Source organism: Camelus ferus, chromosome 1 (genome assembly GCF_009834535.1).
Source record: "Camelus ferus isolate YT-003-E chromosome 1, BCGSAC_Cfer_1.0, whole genome shotgun sequence".
Lineage (NCBI taxonomy): Eukaryota > Metazoa > Chordata > Mammalia > Artiodactyla > Camelidae > Camelus > Camelus ferus.
Genome location: NC_045696.1, coordinates 83,992,107 through 84,017,021, shown reverse-complemented (window position 1 = coordinate 84,017,021; position 24,915 = coordinate 83,992,107). Strand labels below are relative to the sequence as shown.

Here is a 24,915-nt window from a genome sequence, read left to right as displayed (position 1 = left end):
TTTCATGACAGCATCAAGTTCTGGTAATATCCTAGTAACAGTTACCACTTACTAATGAGCACATATACATTATGGACTTCACTTTATAGAATATCTCTAATCCTCATAATCTGTAACTAGCTACCATCATCTCCATTTTACAGAGAAAGAAACTCAGTTTGCATAAACATACCCAATGTAAAATAGGTAAAAAGTAAATACAGGATTCGTACCAGATGCGTCTGGCTCCAAAACCCATACACAAGCCACCAGAGCAACCCTGCCTCCCTGTACTCATCCTTCCAAACTGGAGACTACCCTATCACTCAATCTCTTCAACTACTTAAGAACCAACATATTTCTGAATTTCTACCATGTGAGAGAAGTCAATGTGAGAGAGACAAAGAAACAGACTCTAGTCCTGGAACCTCAGAAGATTAATTTAAGTAAGCAGCTAAAGGAAACTGATGGGATCACAGTCAGCTAAAGAAGAAAGTAAAAGTATAAAGATGAGATCTGACCTGGTCCTTGGAAGAGTGTGGCCCCTTAAAAATCATCTTCCTTGACAGTTCTCCCATTTAGGGCTTCTTCAGGGTTGGTAACATATGGTGGTATTATGTAAGCTTGGGGCAGACAGTAACTTCTACTTTGTTTCCAATACTTGTACTAATGAGTCCAGAATTTCTCTAGCTTTTGGGATAACGGTCTTTGGCTAGGCTGTGTTTAAAGAGCTAGTGCAATCATTTTTCAGTGGTACTTGATAGTGCATATACCATATTCTGAATGCAAAGAAAAAGGAAGGGACATATGATGACATTTTGCATTAACAGACACTGGGACATGGAGAGGTACCCTGGGCCTCCGCCATGTAGGAGTTCCATGTAACCATTTAAAGAGTACAAAGAACAGAATCAGAGTGAGAGAAAAGGGCACATAACATCTCATCTCACCTAAAAAAGAAGGCAGTGCAACTGGAGGGAAATGACAAGCTGGGTGAGCCTAGCGCTGAGGTCTCACCTCCAACCTCACATTCTGCCTACTTGCAGCTGTGTGAGCTCCTCCTGCAACTTACTCTTCATAGCTTTCGAGAGCATTTACTATTAACTAACTGCAAACTTGTCCAACTTAACTTTCTGGATCATTTATAAAAATATTTTAAAAGCTTATACATAATTTTGATTCCACAGAGAGCTCATTTATTGTATTGCTCCCTCTAGAAATGTCAGTTCATTCCTATACTTAATTTTCTAGTATCAAGCCCGTTTCTTAAACCCATAATTTAAAAATCCACTTAACCCCTTGGTTGCTCAAATTTTACAGAATCTTCCATAAAATCTTTTGAAAGTTTTTTTTAGGTCAAAATAGATACATTAGTTGGTTCGCAACTGTCTATAAATCCTGCTTCCTCAAAATCAGGCATGTTTTCCCCATGCTGACAGCCCTCTCCCTTCTTCTCAGCCTCCGTCCACGAAGATTCTTAATCATAGTCTTTAAAAGGAGTGAAACTGAATCAAGAATAAAAACTTCACACACACCTGCTATGATTCAAATGATAATGAGATGAGTTAGGTCAAAAAAAAAAAAAAAAAAGCCGGAAGTAGGTGGAATAAGAGTCCACCCGTCAACTTTTATGAAGCCACAAAGAGGGCAAAATGCAATCATCTGTTTTGGATGTACTAAGTCCAATAACTAGTTCTCAAAGAATCAGTTCCTGGAGTTGCCAAGCTGCGTGGCAAAAAGGTAAGCAGAGCTATCTAACTAGTATAAAAATATTCTACTAAAACATTGCCTACAAGTGTGCAAAACTCTTACGGTATGATCACAATTTTGTCAGAAAATCATGTGGAGAACTCCTTAATAATAAACAGCTAATATTATATAGTATTAGTACTATTCTATGCACTACAATATATCAACTCAATTATTTCACAGAGTTGTGAGAATTAAGTAAAATACTGATAATCCTCATTTTGCAGATAAAGAAACTAAGACAAGATTATACAGGGTAGTAAGTGGCAGAGGAGTAATTCAAATGCAAAATATTAACTTTGATCATCAGTGAAAGGTGGGATTGTAGGTAAAACCCAATGCCTTCGTTGTGCAGATGTATATATACTAAGCTCAAAATCTGAGGTTGATTCTTCTTTTCAATAGGAAAAATTATATTTCACCTTAAAAAATTCCTTTAAAAAGTCATAGGAAAAGAAGATACATGTCTTTTCCTGGAATATAGTACTGAATCATACATCTTTCCTCCTCCATATATATACAAAGAATCAGTAAAAAATAATACAGTACATGAGAACCTGATCTAAGACTTGGCATGAGGTTTCTATAAACTCATTATTCCACAATGCCACCAGGAGACCTATTTCACAGTACATTTACAACACATGCAATATACTTGGACTCTGAACTCTGCAGCAGCTGATTAAACAAGAAGCTTATTCCTTCTCAGCTATCTTGGCATAGCTTCATTAAGTTTAGCAAGCTTCTAGTTCCCAAAATGCCATAAATAACTTTCCCTTGTGAGCTGGAGTAACAGTACTAAAATTTCTCCAGGTGTAAGGATGTCCTACTATCTAAAAATCTGTTCTGCAAAATGTCTTCTAGACTACCAATGTTACTCTTATGAATGTAACATTAAGGTGAGAATACGTGAGCTCCTTAACTCTTACAATACACTCTGGACAAAATACAGTGAATCATTTAGCTTCAGATTAAAACGTCATCCCTACTATGGTGTTATTTTCTGTAAGATTAACTTGACATCTATTTTATCTTTAAATCTACAAAGCAGACAAAAACAGAGCCAAACTAAACTTAAATTTCCCCATTAGTAGATTATAGGAAAATCCATATTTGAACTAGTTAAATATTAATGTTTAACTGATTAGGTATCTTATTTAAGATACTACAATACACTGGAATGTTAGAGAACAATGCTAGTATTTTATTAAAAAAAAAAACTTGATGGCATGATGTTAGATCAGTAAATTCAATCTGAGAATTAGACTCTGACAGTTTGATACAGTATCTCTCAGTCTGCCATATCAGGCCATTTCATTTTCAAATTTCACATCTAACAATTAGTTCTTGAAACAACTATGAATCATTTGGCAATATGTTCTAATTCTGGGCCCATTAACTCACATATGTTTTTAGAGCTCAGTTTCTGGAAGAGATTTAGTAGTCCATTCATAGCCATTTCTTTTTCTTCCAGTTAATTTTTCTTACACATTACAAAATTAGAAAAGGTATATCACTATTAATTCCAACAGTTCATTTTACCAGAACCCCACATCCTATATAACTGTTTCCTAAAGTCAAGACTCAAATAAGATCATTTTATCATATGTAGGAAAAGGTCACCCAAATTGTTAGGAAAAAAGCTTCTCTAATATTCCTCCTTTATTAACTAAATGATCAAACTGAAGTTCTGTAATGTAAACTGCCCTCCCTTCAAGTAAAGACTTAAAATACTAGATAAATATGGAAAATGCCCCCAAACAACTTGGTCCAATAGCCTACAGAGTTAGTTAGCTACACAGACATGAAAAGAGGGAGCACCTGTGGGTGGAAATGGCATAATGGTTCTTGAAGAACCTGAGAAGTTCAAACACTAAATGTTAAGATAGGTCACTCACCTATCCTTCAGTGACTGTCTCCTTACCTCATACCTGGTACAAGGATAATTAGTTAATAATTTATTTGCTTAAACATCTATGTTCCCTATAACTCATGAGAGGAAGTATATTGCCTTTTTTCCTCCATATCTCTAGACGCTAGCAGACTACTCAACAAATAAATAGTTGGCATTTAGTAAATATTTACTAATCAGCAATGAAGCACTTGCTTCCAATAGAAACTGTACTAGTCTTACAATGACTGGGTAAAGTATTAGAACAAAAATGGTAAAATTAATTACTGACATGTTGGCTGTAGCTGCCAGAGATGGTACAACTACCCCTAAAAGAGCGCCTCCAATGCTACCAGGGTAGCAGGATAACAGGGACAGGTTTTTCAAAAGATGCCTCCTACTTGCTTCATCTTTAGTAAACTTCTAAATTTCCCAACCTCCTTGGCAGCTAGGTGTGGTTATAAATCTAAGTTCTTGCCAATGAGATGTAAATGGAAGTCTTGCGCAGGACTTTGAAAAAGGAGGCTGAATCAGCTGGAAGTAACACCCCACCCCTTGCTCCATTTTTGGCTCCTTCTAGACAACAACTCAGGACATAGGGATGGAGCTTCAGCAGCCATCTCACAAGCTGAAATGACCTTGACAATGGAAGACAAGCACTGGGATGATGAGACAGAAGACAGGAACCTGAGTTTCTGATGTTATTGGCCCTGAACCACTTACCTCCAGAATTTTTTATGTAAAGAAAGAAATTTTTTACCCAAGTCACTGTTTAGAATTTTCTTGTGCTCACTGAACCCAAAATGATTTGATAGACAGCATCTGAAATTCCAAAATGTATGTCTGAAATGGCAACTAAGTCTGTGGTTCTCAAGTTGAAGAAGATGAATCACTCTCTACTGTCCCCAAGACTTAAGACCATAAAATACATCAAATACATTATTAAACCTAATAATGTGGGAGAAATGGTTTTGAAACCCTGAAACTTACCCTAATATAAATACTTCACAAAAAGGGATGAAACGTCATAGCAAACGGTGAGAGCTTTCAGGAGTTAGTAGCAACAATAAGGTTAACTCCACTGATAGCTTTCATTAGAATAGTACAATAGCAAAACAAACCAACCAACCTAATTTAATAGACAAAAGGCTAAAGCCACTGAATTTGGAGTCCTAGACTTTATCCTAGGTATTTCAGAAAAATAATTTCACATATCAGGACCTCAGTCCACTATTAAAAAGAAGGGAGTAATTATCTCTAAAGAACTTCCAGTTCTAAAATTCTCTACATACTTTGGCATACGAATATTCACTTAAAAAAAAAAAAAACAACCTAAAATGTATTGATGTTATTATAAGTCCTAGAAAATCCCTCAAATTAAAAGCAACTACATCTTCTCTAGATACAAAGCAATGGTACTTTCCATTTATCCATAAAATTGTATTTAGTCACTACTGACTATACTCATTAGGATATTTTTGTGCCTGCTCTTCTGGCTACCTAAAATGTGCTAATCCCCAACCCTTCAACACTCTAACCCTTATTTATCTCTTTCAGATGTTAGCATATGTTTCTTTTTCCAGTGAGGCCTGTCTTGGCCCCTAAAATAGGTCCCACCTGCTATTTTAAACACACTTTTTATTTTTTTAAACTTCATAGCACTTATCACAACTTCTCATTTACATAATTACTTATATTCTTTTGTTCAATGTCCCTTTCTCCCACTATAGTGAAACCTCCAGAGGGGGAGCAGTACATTAGGGTTTTTTCCCCACTGTTTTATGTCTAACCCTGGCACAACGCCTAACACATAGATGGAATCCATTTATATAAGTATTTGCTATATGAAGGAACAAACAAACAAGTGAATAAATGAAGCAGACATTAAGGAATTGCAGAGACTGTATGAAGAAACATTTACCCACTGACCTCATTAAACACAGGATACATGACTGCATAGAGGGGCATAGAAACCATGGAAGTGGTCTCAGCTTCATTCTTCATCTCTTCCATTGTCATCCTCATTCAAAAGCCAACTACAGTAGAAAAAGCAGTGCTAAAATGCAGAAGAATCTTCATTCACTGCAGTCTTTCTTCTCTTTTTTGTGATAAAAGAATAGGGCACAAAACATATACTGACCTGGTTAAAGGGAAAGAAAGAACAGAGATTTACTATATTAAGGGGAAACTACTTTCTTTTCCAAATTAGAGTCCCTATCTTATAAAAAGCTCATTTGTTAATATACCTTACTTGTGAAAGCAACCCTCGTCAGTGAGACATCTCCTGTTTCCTCCTCGGACTCAAGAACTGCCCTTTCTTACAGCTAATCTCCCTCATTAGATACTACTTCAGTTCACAAAGTGGTGATTCACAAACCCACTCATCTTGAATTCAGACAGAGTACTCTATGAAGCACTATCCAATAACGACATATCTAATTTCATTATATATAACCTAGGAAAATGTATAACAAGATTTATAATATGAACTTATAACTATGAAATGTGTTATATAAATGTGCATAAAGAACCAAATTAAAGAATTAAGGATAAAAAATTAAGGTGTTTAACATTTTCATTAAAATCCTTTTGCTAACTGTTCATTGATTTGTCACCTAAAAAACAACAGCAAAAAAATAGCAAGCACCAAAGATTTAAGGCAAATTTTACAATTGGGAAAATTCTACCAAATGTGATCTATTTGGGGAAAAAAATTTACTTAGTCAATTTATTTAATATTATTTAATTTTGCCAATGGTAAAATTTTTTTTGAAACTTTCTGAATCTTTGTTCAAATCTGACACAAAAACTAAGAAGAAAAATCCACACTCATAGTTTGTAAATAAAGTATCAAGAATTCAACACTGTAAGAGAGAAATTTTGCCTTGAGGAGTTGAGGAAGTGTGTTGTTTTTTAACAGAAAGCAACTGTATTTAATTCCTTTGCTAGAGTGAAAAATGAGCCTAATTATAAAGAGTAATAGTAGCAATATACCTACGTATTAAATGATATATATTAATTTGTTAAATAAAAAGTCATCAATTTTGAATAATTCCTATCATTTGTGAAGTATTTTCAGATTATAAAACATCTTTCACATGCATTTAGTTCTTCCAATAAATTACTTTACAGTAACCGTTATTCTAATTTTACAGATGAAAAAGCAGACTCAGAGATGATAACTTGCCCAAGATCATACACGTAGAGGCCCAAGACTTGATCCCAGTGCGCTAAATCCAGATCTGATATTCCCAAATCAGAAAACAAAGTTTGAAGTGAAAACCAAGAACCCCAGCTCTCTACCCAAGAAAATACCCAGAAGTTATTCATTCACTGAATAAATGTATGCTTAGCACCCACTACATGCAAGATGCAGTGGGAGATGAAAAAGACGTGGTTCTAATCATCAAAAATTTATCTGAGCCAGACAGTGAAAGACCTAAGCAGTAGGAAAGATACAATCAAAGGGTAGTACTCAACAGCTTAAATAAACTCTAAGAACCTGTCCCATTTTAGAGCTGCTTACTACTCTTCCATACCCCTACCAGCAAAGGGGAATTCAACCCCTACTGCAACAGTTTAGTCCTATTTCTGAAAGTTTTTCCTGTTTAAGAGCTTAACTCTGCTTCCTGACTTCACAGAACCAAATAATTAAATAAAAAATAAATAAAAGGAAAAAAAGGCCAATTCCTAAATTTTATTCTATAGGACAAGACAAAGCCAATACCTGGTGAGACCATTCATATTTAAGTAGACTGTTTTGGTCATAGCAATAAGGATAGAGTGGAGGAACAGAGGCTGAAGGCAGGGAAGACTTAAGAGACCTCGTATATCTACATAAAAGATCAACAGGATCTGAATAATAAGCAAGAGGAAGCAGGTAAGTATCAATCGTGGCCTTGCAGTTCCTATTTGACTACTTAATAACCAACAGGCAATCTGCTTTTCCACTTAGAAATAAACTATGCATACCTTTTCATAATAAACTTGGAACAAGGAAGAGGGGCTGAAATGCTGTGATATTAGTCAAAAATGAAAATGATGGATACTGGATGTACAGTATAGGTAGTAATAAAAGGCACTGGTACCTATAAAAAAAAACAAGAGAAAAACAGCAGTACAGGGCCAACAACAGAACTTGAAGAACTATTTCACTGGATGACAGAAAAAAAATCTTTTATTTATTTAACAAATATTTATTGACTACCTATACGATATGAAGCCTAGTACTAAATACAGAGCGGTGAACAAAACAAGACCTCATGGAGCTTATACTGTGGAAGGACAGTGATGAATAATTGTGAATACATGTAAGGGAGAAGTCAGGTGCTACCCTACTATCAGAGAAATGGATGAGAGAACCAGCATCACAAAAACCAGGTGTTTCAAAGAGAAGACAGAAGGTTTAGATGCTCTGGAACCTGGACAACAACTTAAAAAAAATTACTTGATTTCCTGATGAGGTCAAAAGTAATGCTCAAAGAGTAATGTCACTTGCATACTGGGGGAGGGCACTACCTGAGAGGCTGAGATGGTGAGCTCGTGAGAGAGGAATCTCAGTTTTCAAGAATCTCAGCAAAAAGTAGGTGAAATATTAAAGGAGATAAAATACTGAAGTAGGCTCAATGGGATCATTTCTGTTTTTTACTCTTTTGAACCCAGGTGCCTATCCCTGCATATATAAAGGCAGAGTTGAAGGGACCAGTAAAATGGCTAGGGTCACCTTCAGAATTCCTGCTGACATCTACCTATCTCTACCCAACTAAACCTGCCCAAACACTTCATTTTCACCTTTTTAAATGCTGGCATTAAATTAAAAAAAAAATTTGCTTAATAAGTAGCATTGTACCATGTCAGGAAATATTCATTTAAAATATTTATGATTTAAATTAATTGTCTCTGTGTGTATATATATACATATATATTAATTTCTTGCCTCTAAAGCTAACTTTATAGTACTATCAGCTACTATTTACCATCAAAAAGACAATATTATAGCAACATTATGGGCTATATATAGGTGGTTGGGCCACTCCATACTTAACCACCTTTTAATATTGTTCCTATGGGAAAATATTCCAAAGAACCAATTTATATCTGAACTTTTCAGAACACATATTCACAAATTGGGCCCACACACAGTTTCATTAGTGTTTATATGAGATTTCAATATGGCTTTTTAAATATTAAATTATTCCGCCAATTTTAGTTCAACTTCAAGTTAAAATATGCTGTCATTCCTTCTACATGCTTCTTCATTTCAAACGGTTCAGTGGACAACCTGCAATTACTCCAAACCAGTCCAATGCCAAACTCTTAGTCTTAGGAGTTTCCACCCGGAACTGTCTAACAGGAGGTCTGTTCATTTAAAGAACTGCACCTCTGGTGTATCTCAGCGCTCAGAATCAGCACTTCCTGAAACAGTCTTCCTTTACTCCATCTGGGGGACAACAGAGCCAAACTATTTACTCACATATTCAATGAATAGACAAATGGAAATCTTGGTACTGATGTACACAGTTCTGGGGGAGAAACAGAAGCTTCAGAAGTAAAGTAAATTCTACACTTAAAAAAATGTTTGTACACAGGTCTATTTGTCCTGTTTTTCCCTATAGTCAAATCTAGTACTCAGCCCCCTTATATGGTCCTAAATTCTTATAATTCCTTTCATTTCCCTCCCTAAAGAGGAGTTCTATTTATTTTTGTTGGATCTCCAACCTGCCCACGATCTTTAGCTAAAAGACGTTTATTTATTCCAGCAGTAAGCAGAATCCGTGAGTTACAATTTATAAGTGTATTTCTTTTTCCTAATAGAGACAGTACAGTCAGCATAGCAGGTACATAGCAGACATGTAATAACTGTTTGCTGAATGAATAACTTAATGAGATAAGAGATGGACAATTTGAAAGTCGAATCAGTCTTGCTAATACTTTTCAAATATCAAGCCTAGCAAAACAAAATCTAAGGAATCTAATTAATTTTATTAACAAAGTCTGGACCCAGTTACATTTACCAGTTTTTACCTCTTTTTGCTACCTCAACCTCTTCCTACTATAATAAGCTAAGAGAATATAAGCACCAGATAACTCCAACAGACATTTACATGAAAACCAAAGAAAAATGAAAGTCAGAGATTATAAATTCCCATGTCTCAATTTCATTAAGGCTGCTAGGATGTGATCCCAGGGACACAACTGGTGCATAATTTAATAGTTCACAAAATCCTCAAAATGCAAGCATTTCCAACATCAGTTAACCTTGCTTTACACATAAGCAAAATCCAAAAATTTATCAAGCTTTAAGCAGAAAGCAAAACTTTCTCTATGACAAAGAGTGGAAGAGTGCTGCAGTTTCTAAATGCTCAATGACCTAAGCCATCACCACCACTTCAGGGCCTATTAAAAACACAAATTCCCAAGACTACTTAATCAGAATCTCTAAGGGTCAAGAAAGCTGTACTTTTAGCAGCAAGGCCAAATGATTTTTGTGAACAGGACAAGTTAGAAATCACTGGTATGAAAAGAACAAGGGCTAGAATCAGAAAAACTAGCTGCTAAGGCCAGTCTCAAAGACACGGGTAAAATTAAATTTTACTAAGCACCTGAGACAGGGGTTTTTGGTCCTAATTTTGTAGAAGTTATACTTAATCACTGGCCTTGTTTCCTCATCAGAAACAGAAAATGGGTAAAAATATCATCTTAAAGGCCATTTTAACTAAAATTCAGTGATGATAAAATTTTATTGCTAGTATCTACTATAGTTCCAAAGTAATGTTTTGGGAAATTAAAAAAAAAAAAGAAAAGAAAAAGGTCTCATCAGATCATAAAAACTATTTAAGATTTCTAACAAGGGGACCCTCTTCAATGACTGACAACCCCTTGCCTTTTCTCTCAAGCATATGACATCACTAATCAGACTCATCAGGCTTCTAGGGAAACTGAATTTGTTCCAAGGTGGGTTCAGATCAGTCTGGCCAATCCACATAGCTGGAAAGATGGATATCTGATATCACACCCTACCTTTTAGGGCCTTCCCATGTCAAAATGTTGTAGCCAATTCCAAACAAGAGACAAAAGGTTTAGAGGAAGCAGCTAGGAAAAGGACAGGCAGAGGAATAGGGCAGGAGATCCTACCTAGACCAAAATGAACTTGAAACCTTCATCTCTCTCCTTCTTCTGCAAGTTATATTTTTCTATAATTCAAGGTCCTCCATTCTATAGTTATTTTTTTTTTTAAGGTAATATGGAACTCAACTGCCCTGAACATGCACTACTGCCAGTTTAGTATCCATAGAAGTTTGCATTTAGGGACATCAAGAGACAATCTCTTCTTAATTGTAAGTGACAATTTGCTGCTGTATTTGTTTATATATATCAAATTTTTTCTAGGCTTCCCCAAAATAATAAGTGAACAATCTGTGCAGAGATACAAATAAAGAGCGTATAAGAATTAAGGTCTGAAAATATGGGCTCAAATCCTGGTACTGCCATTCTAAACCATCTTGTCTCAGAGCAAGTCACTTTATTCTTTAAGATGGACCAAAACTGAGCTGTATACTAGAAGGAGATATAATTAGATTAAAAGATGAGGTAATTTCTAAATCAAACCATAAAGCCCCTATGTTACATGACTTTAAGTTACTAAGCACTGTATTTTTGCACTTTTAAATAACTATTCAAAGAAAGTAAACATCCCACAATGAATTGTCACTTCTTTGGAAGATCTAAACTCCAATTTGTAAAGGCACCTCCCGTTTATACCACAATTTCCAAGAATATGACATCATCAGCTGTTTTTTTTTAAAACAAGGTAAAAAAGATATAATCTTCAATATCTCTGTAAACATGACTGACCAAACAAGCATTTGCAGAGTTATTAAGAAGTAACATAGGTTCTAACTAAAACACCATCTGAAAGTTGAGTTAGGATGTTTCTGAAAACAGTTAACAGTGGCAAATTAGAGTACAATGACCCATGAAGGAAAAATCCCTAAAATGTAAAAGGTCTCTAAATTGAACTCCAGTTATCATTCTTTGTTAAGCTCCATACATCTCTCACAGGTGTTTCTTAACTAATAAGCAGACTTGATTCTAAACATATATTTATAAATCAGTCATTTAAAACTTAGTTTATCTTTCTAGAGGATTAAAGTTCTAAGACAGACATCAAAATCCACAAGGTTACCTAAAAGGAAATGGGGATAGGACTGTTGTTAATTATAGTGTCCCCCCCCCCACTTATCCACAGTTGCATTTACTCTAGGTCAACCACGATCCAAAAACATTAAACGGAAAATTCCAGAAATTCATACGTTTTAAACTGCTCGCCATTCTGAGCAGCATGATGTGACCTCATACCCTCCACCCTGAGATCCTCAACCACAGACACGGTCTGCTCCTGACACCCACCTGTGGACATCATGGCTTGATAAACCAGGATCCGCAGAGGCAGATGAGTCTCCTGATGTATCGTCAGAAGGTCAACAGTAGCCTAACACTACATCACAATGCCTACATCATTTCACTTCATCTTATCATGTAGGCATTTTATTATCCCACAGCATCATAAGAAGGGTAAGTACAGTACAATAAGACACTTGGAGAGAGATCACATTCACATAACTTTATTAAAATGCATTGTTGTAATCGCTTTATTTTATTATTAGTGATTGCTAATCTCTTGCTAATTTGTAAGTTAAACTTTACCACAAATATGTATGTATAGGGAAAAAACGTGTACATGTGGGGTTCAGTACTATCTGTAGTTTCAGGCATTCACTAGGGGTCCTGGAACCTACCCCCATAGGCAAGCGGGGACCACTGTAGTTAGCCAACACTGCTAGCACTGTCATTAGAGAGATGAGGAAGAAGCATAGTGATTCTAGAACCAGTCTTGCTTGAACTCAATTCTGCATCTACCACGCATTAGTTGTGTGACCTGGGGTAAGTTATCTAATTTCTCTATTCAACAATCTTCTCATCTATGAAATGAGAATAATAACAGTATTTGTCTCTTAAGGTTGTGAAGATTAAACAAGTTATCACAGATAAAGCACTGAAAACAGTACATAGCACACAGTAACTATTTAATATTAGATATCAGATTAATTACATTTTAATCTAGGATGATAAGATCTCTTTCTATAAGTCAGGTCCTCTATACAATCATCTCGGCAGGGGGGTCAAGGACTCTTAAAAACCAGATAAATGGAGGAAGATAAGTGATTGTAAACCTCCTTAGAATGGCAGAACTCTGTTTTGTTTTTCAAATAAATTCTTTTATCAGATCCTAAATATGACATAAAACACACTAAACTGTTCATTAATCCACAAAATGTATTAAGTAATAACTACGGTTTATCAGCCCTTCCTCTCACAGGAGCCCTTAAACACCACTCTCCGCAATTTGAAAACCACTGCTCTAGGACAATCACTACACAGCATTATGAGCAAAGCACTGTGAGAACAAAGGTGAGTGGTCCACATAGTAAGGGTAAGGGCTGGCAAAAGACACCTGGACCTAAATTTTTTCCATAATTCAGAGTTTCGGATCTCAATCTCATACCGGTAACCTGATCTGTACTGTTGTCACATGCTTATGCATTTACGAGATCTACATGTTAAGGCCCTAAAACCCTAAAATTTTAAAGGGAAAATAGCCATTACTGTACATTACTATGTATTATCTAGTCCAATCTCCAAATTTCACAACTTAGAAATGAAAGTCCACAGAAGTTCACATTAAGAAACTAAACAAATAGTGACATATTTTAAAATATGCTACTGAGCTGCTGTAACCTACTGTACAGGACATGCGAGTCAGCCTGCCCAACTGATGTGCCTTTAGGCTCACCTGCCCTGCTCCTCATGTCCTCCACACTCGTGTCCTCCATGGGTCAGCCAGCTGACAGCCAAGACCCTCGCACCCCACGCAGAGTGTATGGAGGCTTACAAAGCCAGCATGGAACGTGGCTCTGGTTCAAGGTCGCCCTAGGGTTCTCAGTAGCACAAGTTGGTGGATCTTCCATTTGGTGTTGCCGAGACCTCTGACTCACTCACTTTAAAAGTTAACTGCATCACGTCAGTGTTAAGAACTTACATATTTTGGGGTGGTAGTTTCTTAATACAGAAATCATAAAATGGACAAGAAGTAATTAAGTTTTTCTACATACAGATGGACAGCATTAGGTAAGTGCTTAGATTTGAAACAAAGATCTAAGTTTGAATTTTGCTCAGGTGGGTGATATCATTTAAGTTATTTATCTCTCTAAACTCAGTGAGAAATCACTGGAAACACTGATTTAAGAACTCATCTCATGGGGTTATTAAGGGTACAAAATGCATATAAAGTACTTGTTACAGTATCTGATACAGTATCTGATAAACATTTAATTCATATTATTAGTTACTGATACTTTATCTAAGATTTGATGAATCTGACATGGCATCAGGACTGGAACTAGGGTGGGGCAAACCCAATGCCTAGAGCACAAAATTTAGTTCTTACTTGCATGACATAGCAAGTGTCTCCTTAAATTCTGTACCCTAGACCCTTCACTTGCCTCAGTCTAGTCCTGCCCCTGCATAGCATACACAAGGATAGCCTAACACTGAAATCACAATGTCATAAAGGCCACTTCCACAGTATATTTTTAAAAGTTTTTCTCCCCCACTTGCCAAAATGGAGGCATAAATAAATTACTTGTGCCACCCAAAAAGTTACATATATCACCCAAAGCAAATAACAGTTTAGGAATACTAAAAGAATGTGATAATCAAATTTACATTTTAAAACTATTTGCCAAGTCTGTGTTAAAATTACTTTTTATTCTCTTAATGTACATAGATTAATTTAATAAAGAACGCTGTGGCCCAGAAGCAGGCTGGGTAGCAGAGTGAAATCAAGATGTGATCAAAGACTTTCTCAAAATAATCCATAAAAGGGAGATAATCTACACAGGATAATTAAAAGATAACATAATCAAAAGGCTTGTTACCTCTGAATTAGCTGATGGGAAATGGGAACAACAGAAATAATAACTGGCTGGTAAGATATTTCTGCACAACAGGTTCAGAGGAAAAAAGTACACATCTCTTTAGTTGCGAAATCCTCACTTTTTTTTTTCCTATTCAAATGCCTAGATTTTTGTTAAATTCTGGCCTGAACAAAATTTAAATGAAAACAGTTGCCGGAAGGCAGGAAATAAATCTGTCCCCTTAAATATGCTCATCTTTTGCCCATAAAGTTCTTACTTAATCTAGTGGTTCATGAATTAAAGAATGCCTAACTGAACAGTCATTTAGTGTTTGAGGTACATCTTTGTATTTTCCTTTTTATTAGTATTTGTGATGTTTTAATTTTTCCAATATAATGCTAAAGCTTTCCTTTAAAACCCCTTAGAAATTCAACTAAACTTAAGCTCTCATGCTGTTCCTATGTTCTCTATGCTTGAAAGTACAAGTAAAGAGACTATACCACGTGGGTCAAGCTTACTTGCTCTGTATCACTTATAATCTTAAATGTCTACCATTTAACTTAATGACTCCTTATTGCCTAAAGTTCTCTACAGTATACAACGCGTATTTCCTTTACCTTATCAAATTTCTTTGCACCAAAACACTGCCACAAAGGCACTCAAATGTTGATAAAATTATTATCCCCAGATAATAAATGGACTCTGGCTCATTTGTTTAAGAGGAGGTGCTAATAAGGACAAGATTCTATGTTGATGATGACATTTAACTTCACCTTCAGCTCCCAACTGATCTCAAATAAAAATGCTATTAGTCACAAGAAAAAAATGAAGGAGATAGAGTGATAAAATTGCTTATATTGTATACATGATTCCTCTCCTGTAACCTTCATTTGTAAAACTGTAATTCATTTTTCAACAAAGCACACCAAAATTCAGACAGGACCTCAGAAATCTCTCAAGTTTTGATAGTATTGCCAAAATGCCAATTTTACTATAAAGGCATCCACAAGCATCTACTTTTGAGTAAAAGACCACAGCATTATTCAAAATCCTTTGGAATTAAATTAAGAAAGCCTTGCAACAACATGAACTCGTATAGGGAGCAGCTCCAGTCTGGAGGCCAGGTCTGACTCAGTTACCATTCCCAATTGCCTCTTTTTGCAGCAAACATATAAAGTCTAAGAAGGCAGCAGGGGTGTAACTAACGTCTTAGCGTTTTGTCCCTCCTTAACTCCAAACTCCACTGGAGTTCCAGTTCATCCTGAAGGCAGCATGGTTAATTAAGGCAGAGAGGCATGTTTCAGTGCCAGGGACCAGACATTAAGTTAGAGAAACTACCACTTTTCCCCCTTTCTATCAGCTCTGACCAAAATTATCAAATGAACTGATACATGTGCCAGTACTTAATAAATCAGAAAGGCTAAATGCCCATATGATGGCCTTTCCATTCCCTAATAGCCACTAAATTATAAACACTGTACAGAAGTTTTACTCTTTTCCGTTTTCTGGCGCCTAGCACAGTGCTCTGCACAGTCAAAGTCAGCAGCAGTGTTAGCTGGGAGATGCGGAGATGAAAAGTCAGATACAGTCCATGTCCCTGAGGGTGTGCAGTCTTGCAGGGAAGACAGACCATAAAGAAATACATGTCAAGCTGCCACTTCACATAACTCCAGGGAGCACAGCTGTATCACACTATACATACACTTACCCTACGCAAATTCAATGGCCATGCTTGACATTTTCTTCTAAGAAAACAAAAAAAGGAAAATAACTATTGAAATATACAGGTGATCATAATTCCATTCCATGTATACAAGCCCCAGAGTGAAAGAGATAAAACATATGGATCTGCTACTCCCCCCACCAGACTTAGAGCCACAGTGCCTCTCACGATGCCTCTCACCCACTGTGATTCCTGTATCATAATGTACATATTTCTTTTCCAACATGAGCTCTGAATAACAAGTTAAATACATGACCCAGCACTCCAAAGGAAAAGTAATTCTATTCTAATGCTAGAGGAAAAATAAGTTGTGTTGAAGCTGTATTAGTCTCCAATGTGGTAACTCCTAAGTGATTTTTTTTTTAAGAATAAGTTTGAATATAAGTAATTTTTGCCTGCCACGGTGATCTTTGCATCTAAGATACAACTTCTCTATATAATTTTAACTCTAAATCTAACTGCCCCCTAATGGAGCTCAATCACCAACATCATTTTTAATGTAATGATTAAAAATACGGTCTCTTGAGTTGCTCAGCATGGATTCAAATCCTAATTCCAAGCAGTAAGTGGTTTTGAGACCTTGAGAAAGTTACTTAACCTCCCTGTATTTTAGTTTTCTCATTTAAATTGGGGATAATAGTGCCTCTAACTCATAAGAGTTGGTGCAAGGATTATATGAGCTCATGCAAAATGTTTAGCATGATATCTGGCACTTAGTTACTGCTCAATAAATACTGGCTATCCTATTATAACCCAGCTCATTCCAAACAAGATTTAAGGCAATTTTATACATGATATATATTTAAGGAACATTTGATAAATGAACAAACCAACGTTTCATTATTATGCAAGCTAACTTACTTCTGGTAAGCTTATTTCCAAGAACTGGCCTGCATAAACAGTAGCAACTACCACTACTGTTCATATGTTCCAAATAATATGTTCTACTGCTGTTATCCAATAATTCATAAGCTGGCTGACAAAAATCCCCTCTTTATTTGATTCCAGGCAACTGCAGAGTGAGATTAAGATTGAATAGATTCATTTCACTTTTTAGGTGGTTAAAAAAAATTATGCATACCAAAAACATATGGGTGACCCTGAAAAATAAGATGGTAATATCACATTACATTCAAGACACAATTGTGTAGATAAAATAAGAAAACTGAATTTTTCACCTTCATACATTCAAAAATGGACCACCAAACTAAATTGTTTATCTTTCTGCAAATAAATTATTTCTGATTGTTACAATAAAGATGCTTTCATTTTTTACACTGTGTGTCCTATTAAAAAGTAAATCTCTAAAACTGCAACTTTCTATAACATTTCAAAAACAATAATATACACCATCAATCACACTATTTATCTTTGAAATCACTCCTGCAGTTTATATTATGGAGAAATAATTGTTTATCACGGAATTAGCTTAAAATTCTTAGTAACATTACCTATCATAATGACCTTAATAATCCAACAAGATATAAGAAGCAGTACTTTAGTTTTATCCTCCACATATTGGTATGCCAGGTCAATATGAATTTTTTACCCAAGATTCCAATAACACAGGAACCTACTGTCTAAAAAAGTAAGTTTAGGACTTCTCAAAGACTTATAAACTGGGAGCATTACTGGGCTTTCAAGCCAAATATCAGCAATCACTTTTGGACAGTATCTTGTGGGAGACTGAATTGGTAAATTCACAATGGCATTTAAGGTAACAGCAGCTAAGCCGCTGAATTTATTCTATGCCTTTATTATAGTACTGTGAAGGTTTAGAAAATTTGTTTTCAGAACCAAAGACTAACACAATTTATTCCTGAAATTCAGTTTGCATGTTTTGAAAATAATATTTTTACTCTCATAAGTATATAGGTTTAAAGCAAATAAGATATTACCTTAGGACCCTCTGATACATGAAAATTTCCAAGAAGCTCAAACTATAAGCTCCTCTGAAATAAGCATTACTCAATTTTACAGCCACCTTGTCTAAGGCAAGTTATATTAAAGGTAAAATTCAAATAAGATACCATGGTTAAAAAACAAAACAAAACAACAAAGAAAGGAGAAAAAAGCATGAATTTTGCTGAGGACAAAATGAGATAACAATAGGGAAGAAAAGAATCCACTGAAAGTTAGTTTCTTCTTTCTATATTTTATTATAATGAATGTTGCTTGCAAAAGCAGAATGGTGATAAGGTCTCCAAAATGCTCTGTTATACAGAAATTTTGTTGTAAGAGACCCTTTTGCCATTTCCACATAGAAAACTATCCTGATTATAAAGACCTCCAAGAAAAAACAAACATCTTTCTACAGTTTACACTTAACTTCTGTCAATGACTCCTTTTTATCCAAGGTAGGATTTTATTTTATATCTCTTTTATAAACATTTCTGTATTTCTGTCCGTAGCAGAGGCACTGTGCATGAATGCACTCATTCAATCACTTGTTCATAAATGCAGCAAGTAATTACTGAGCATTTATTTTGTGCCACATACTGTATAAGTAGTGAGGTAAGGCACATGACAGATGGGAGGGACCTGCCCAGGTAGCTTACAGTCTAGTGAGGGAGACATTTATCAATTAAACACTGAAATAATTAAGTTCCTATTGTGATGATGTTCAAAGAAGTACAGAGTATGGTGGAAACATAGTGGGAACCCACTCTGGTTTCAGGAATGAGGGGTCAAAGGTCAGAGAACATTCCCCTGAGGAATGACATTTAAACTGAGACTTGAAAATTAACTAGGAGTTGGCTAGACTTGGGAAGGGGAGGGGAAGCAGTCCAGGCAGGAGGATGGAACACGTACAAAGGCCCCCAAGTCAGGAAAAGCTTATGTAGGTAGTAACCGGATGGCACAGTAAATGAGAAAGCCTGGGAATGGAGAGCTAAATAGGAGACAAAAGATAAATTGTGAGCATTAAACAGAGTAAGATGGTAATAGTATTTGAATATTTAAGTAATTTAAGTCTTTTTCTCATGGAAAAGAATCTAAGGGAACTGAGTCTCTATTTCACAATATTAAAGATCTGTAGTCAGAAGACCTGGATTATGTCTTGGTTCCATCAGTTATTAGTTACAAGACACTGCACTTAACCAATATGAACCTCTTTATTTTATTCTCTTTGTAAACAGGTACTCAGTTACCTGTTTTACCTACTGGGAACACAATGATAATACAACAGTCCTGTTCTTAAACACCTCATATGCTCAAAGAAAAAGAGATATATGTATATGGGACACATCCTAAGCCCTGTCAGAGATCATGTTCAAAAGTTGACACAAGGCTCCTACAAAACCCAAAATGAGAACAAACGTGGACACTGGGGAACTGCAAACTACTATAGAAGTACAAGGATACACATCACTCTGTGAGCCCTGTTATTCAATATACAGAGATCCAAAATGATCACAGTACTCCAGCATATGACTGAAAGATGATAAATACAATAGAAACATTATTCCACCATTCTACTGCTCACCATTCCCCATGGGTGAAATATCAAAACTGTAATGGACCTCAGGGCTGTAGAGAAGCTAGCGGTAGAACTGAATCAAGGACAAAAACTAACACACATTAGACAAGTGCATTACATTAATTTTACTCATTTCCAAATTTTCCTGACTTTGGGTTTGAAAGCTCATTCCACAACCTCCCAGCTGCATGCCAAAAGTTAGAAGAACTCATTTCTCACTTCCTCCAACAAAATTTAATTCCTTAACACTGCCATATAGAAAATACTTTAACATTATTGCTTTACTATCACTGACTCATGTTCAGTTTATGATCAACTTAAACCACCGCACCTTCTAACTCAGCATAGAGCCAGTTAAACCCACATAATTTTCCATTTGTTTAGTCAGTCTTCCTTCCTTGTTGTACTGCTCCACTTACTCATGGTGCTAATTATTCCTGATTTTATTTCATTCAACAGTATCATACCTCTCTTCTATTTTAAAAAAGTCATATTAATTTTCACACCATCTTAACTTCAATCATAGGGGAATGTAATAGTACCTCTGGGTCCTAGAAATTTTGCTCTCACAAATCAAACACATTGTGGATAATTTTAATATCTGCAGAGTATATTCAAAATGCAGCATATTTCAATGGTCAATTTATATAGCTGTAAACCATAGTTGATTACGAGCTATCAGTAGATACCTGATTTTCAGATATAAACTTACGGAGAAAGTCTTCTTGTCAATGAACATACTCTTAAAATTCTATTAAAGAACTGTCTAGTAATTATGAACTGTAATTACAATTGGTCATAATAATTATAAAGGATAAGATTGGAACAAGCATACTGCTTTACATTCAATATAAAACACAAATGTCCTATTCTTCCACTCTTTAATGTAAAATAAGGATGAGTTAAAAGTCCCAGATGATGCTAAGAAAATTAAAGTACACTGGAGCCTGATGTTACTATTTACACACATACACATACACACACACACACACACACAACACCAAGTCAAGAAAATGAGGGGAAAAATAAATAAAAATCAACAGAAATGTGATGGTACCTCCAGGAAATGCAATGTATCTTCCCTCATAGTACGAGCACACTAGATACTCTCTTGGTGCTATATTGTTTGAAAAAGTGTAAAATAACTTTCGTGAAAGAATTCCAATCCCATTGCTTTCAGTTTTACAAAATGAGGATAAAAACACTAAGTTAGGAAGGGAAAAAGAGTATCTTTCACCTGTAAAGATGAAATATATTGTTACCTGATTTTCTCCTTTCCCACTAACTACCCTTTAAAACTGTAGCATGCCTCTAATATAAGGAAAAAAATAGGTTGAAACTGATTCTTCTTATTTTTCCAAACGGTTACAGTGTGTGCTGCATTTATTGAGGAATCTCTCCCCAGCTCAAAAAAACTCTTCACTTCACAGATGGCTTCTTAGAAATACCTAAAATGTATTACTTTGCAACATTCTCCACCCTCTTCAAAAAATACCACCTCCCTACTCTTTCTTTCTGGTGCAGCAACTCTGATTCAGAAGCTGAATTACAACTGGATTAGATTAAGATCTGAACCTACCTGTGTGACCTTGGGCACGTCACCTATCCCTACAGTTTCTTCATTAGCATCCCACTGTGAATGCTCTTTGAAAACAGCAAAGGTGTAAACACATCTTAGGAATTAACATCTTAAAGGGGTTAAGCTTCTCTGTTTAGGGTAAAATTACCTCTTTAGAGGGACCACATCATGAAACTGGAACTGAATCCGTAGATCTCTGTCAACATTTGCTGTTCCTTCTATAGTTCTCCTCTTCCCTCAAAGGGCATAACCGACTGACCTCAAAAGCAGCGCCTTCCTTCCTCCACTCCTTCCCAATCCCACTTCTACATCAAGGGGAAAACAGCAGCTTCATCTCCCCGCCCCAAGCCACACCTTCAGAGGACCCCACCCCAGGCACATCCGCCCTCTCCCTTCTCCGGGGGCACCAGAGGCCAACCTCGCCCTTCCCCTCCCGCCCCCACCTAGAGGAGACTTCCTGGAGGCGTTCAGGGCCGAGCAAGGCAGGCGGCATTTACAAACCCGCTTTACGCCACTCGCGTAGGGTAACCTCGCTTACGCCCATAGGGCCCCGTTCCCAGCCCCGTCCTCTCCGCCTGCCAGAGCCAAGCCCGAGTGCCTCAGCCACGGCCGCCGTGTGACCCCAGACCTCTTCTGCTCCGCGAGGGGCTATCAGGACTGGGACAGAACAGTCATACCTTACCGGCAACTGAGGCACTGACTTCACTTCCCACCTTTGGAGCCCTCTTCAACTCCCGGATCAATTCACTCCGGCGACGCCGGAAGGACCCGAGAGGAACCAGGCGTTGTCCGGAATCCTGCCCAGCCGGAGTCGCGCAGGGGCCTATGGGGACTCGTAGTCCCACTCGCCGGCGTCGTCGGCAATTCCTGCACGTAGGAGACTACAATTCCCGTCAGGCTGTGCGGTGAAGCCTAAGGCGATGGGTGGGGACACTTTCGGCCAATAGTAGGAGAGTTCCCTGCCTTTGCGGGAGGAGGTGAGAAGAAGAGAGAGGGTGCACGGAAAGAAGAGGAAGGGAGGGGTCAGCCCTCACCTGCGCCAATCAGGATGCAGGGTCGGCCCCGCAGGCAACTCACCCTTTGTGGGGGCGGGCTAGTGGAGCCGAGGAAGGAACGGGGGTGGGGGAAGAGCTCCGAGTGGGGAACGTGGGGCGGCTGAGCTGTGGACGCCGTACGGGCGGAGAGGAAGCAGCTGGGGAATCGCCAGGGCAGAGGGAGGCGTGGTGTGGGGATGCGCCCTGGCTGAAGAAGCAGTTTCCCCGATAGTGGCCAAGAACCAGGCCCACCGGGCGGCCAGACCTGCGGGTTGGGCAGGGGTAGGTTGCGCCTGGGCTTTTCGTGGAGGTGCCCGAATGGGGCGGGAGTCTGCTCCAGGTGTAAGGTCACACAGGGAAGAGGGGTCCCAACAGAAGGGAAGCAGCAGAGCAGCCGCAGAAGTGCGGGGAGCGCGAAGGTACCAGGAAAGCCGCTTCCCGCCGCCTCCAGCCGGGGCAGCAGCCGGAACAGCAGGGGGAGGAGCAACAGCTGCTGAATTCGCCAACTAGAGGAGGGGGAGGCGGAGCTTAGGTCCCTGTGGCAGCCAGAGGCGCACCCTGGGCTGTAGTTTCCCGGGAGAGAGGAGAGCAGGAACGGGAGCGGAGCGCAGTCCTCAGAGCCTCAGCTCCAGCATCCCGTCAGGGGTTGCAGGTGTGCGGGAGGTAAGCGTGGGTGTCTCTTCTGGGCGTCTGCTCTGCCCGGGAGAAAGCGTTTTCCAACTGGAATTATATCGAGGCACAGCGAAAAAGAGTCTCTGACTAGGGTTAGGGAACTGGTGCAAACCCTTTTAGGTGAAAGATGTACGTTTTTGGACTTTGAGGGGGAATAAAAAGCAGAATGTGGCTTGACTCGGTATAAAGGGCGTGGTTAGTGATTTTGGTTTGAGTTGTACCATTAAAACTGTTCTGGGAGATTTTAAGATTGAGGGAAACCCTGCTCGTTGAGGAAAAGGTGGATGATATTTGGATAGGTGCGTAGCTGGTAAAAAAAACAAAAATTTTGTCATTGTTATAGAATTACTTTAGTACTCTTTCACTAGGAAAATAACTTTGGAGTCTTCTTCACTATCTACCCTTTACGTTGTTTTTATCAGATTGTCCTGCTACTGACCTGTTTTCCAGGGTGGTTATACTGCAGGTTCATAGAATTGAAAGAGATCTCTATAAAAGAAGCAGATATAGGCGGGCAGTTATACTCAAGATGACTGAACCTATCCAAAGTATAACTTTTGCTAGCAATAATGTAAAGACGTATTTTAATAAATGGATACTTAGCTTTCCTTCCAGTGGCTCTGAAATATTGGAACAAAGACCAGGATTCAGCCTACAGTGGGAACATATGGTGTATTTCATTGCTGCTCCTTATTCTCTCATTTGTGTCTGGTAATATTTGTACATTTTTAAAAACAAAAGTACAAGAAAAGCTGTGCAGGGATCTTTTCTGTTCAGAGAGTATGTGCTAGGTGATTTTCCTTAGTATGTGTTATGATGGGTTCAGCTTTAAAACACATGTAATAGTATCATAAAATAATAGTTTATTCTTAGTATTAAACCAAGTGTGGTATCTTTGAATGTAGTTACATACCTATGGATGAAAATTTGTTTTAATACTAGATAAAGATGAAAGTCACATTTACCTTTGTGTGACTATGATAAAATTACAGGCTTTTCTCTTTAGAAAAGTCTGTAAAAAGCTATTTGCCTAGTTCTTTTTCTTTTTCTTTTTGTTACAGAGATTCCTCAGATTACATGGCTTTTAATCATAGTAGCATATTGCAGTACATGTTGCTCTGAAATGCTTTCATTGTGACAGTTGTATATTTCAGAGTCGGCTTGAATACTTTAATCTGTTTTTTTTGTTTTGTTTTGTTTTGATTTTTGAACTAGGATCAATAAAACGGAATAATTACCTTCTATTTTCTTGTTTTCATGGTTTGCTGATTTTCTCATGATTTTTTGGTTTTATTTCTGTAATGTACGCAAAATTCTTATTTGAAAAGAGATGGTTGGAAAGAATTCCCTTCATAGCTTAAAGTTCAGTCCTACTGAGTGTTACTACTGACAATCCTAAGTGACTTATCAATGTATATACTCCAACACCCCCTTCCATACCCTCATACCTGAGAAATATATGGAGGGACAGATCTTAGAAAAATAGCTGCTCTTAGATTGTCCTCAAGTAGACCAGGTACATATTAAAAACAGCAGAGCCTAGAAGAAAGAAAAAGCAACACTAACCACTAAACTTAGCAGCCATGGTAAGGGTGGGATTTTATCTTTGCTACATCATGGGAGAGTCTATTAATCTACACAGCTGATGTGACTCTGTGAAAATGATTTTAGGGGGAAAAATAGGTACTAGGGTGTAGTTGGGCTTGGAAAATATTGTGTTTGCCTTTGTTATTTCTGATTTAGTAGATTGTCCTGAATCAGAGTGTTAGATTCTCTCTCAGGCTCTGCTACTGATTCATCTGGTGAAACTGAATACTTAACTGTCACTGGGTTA

At 37.4% G+C, this 24,915-nt stretch overlaps 2 protein-coding genes across 5 annotated transcripts in view; one reads left to right on the top strand and one right to left on the bottom strand.

Moving 5' to 3' along the window:
• The window catches only part of PDCD10 (programmed cell death 10), a 37,870-nt gene extending 15,671 nt beyond the window's left edge, over nt 1-22,199 (bottom strand). The window contains exons 1-4 of one of the 4 annotated variants that reach the window (XM_032484873.1): nt 22,058-22,152; nt 21,524-21,680; nt 7,592-7,707; nt 5,549-5,759 (exon numbers count right to left, since the gene is read on the bottom strand). In XM_032484873.1, the coding sequence (XP_032340764.1) occupies nt 5,549-5,644 (96 nt within the window). In that variant the 5' untranslated portion in view covers nt 5,645-5,759; nt 7,592-7,707; nt 21,524-21,680; nt 22,058-22,152. Of the gene's footprint in view, nt 1-5,548; nt 5,760-7,591; nt 7,708-21,523; nt 21,681-22,052 lie in introns of all 4 variants that reach the window. The other 3 variants (XM_014558476.2, XM_006183817.3, XM_032484853.1) reach the window with 3 other exon arrangements.
• A 184-nt stretch (nt 22,200-22,383) lies between these two features.
• Nucleotides 22,384-24,915, top strand: part of SERPINI1 (serpin family I member 1) — a 75,040-nt gene continuing 72,508 nt past the window's right edge. Inside the window, exon 1 of the mRNA XM_006183814.3 lies at nt 22,384-23,072. The gene's annotated coding sequence lies outside the window, so the exon portion shown is untranslated. The remainder of the gene's footprint in view (nt 23,073-24,915) is intronic.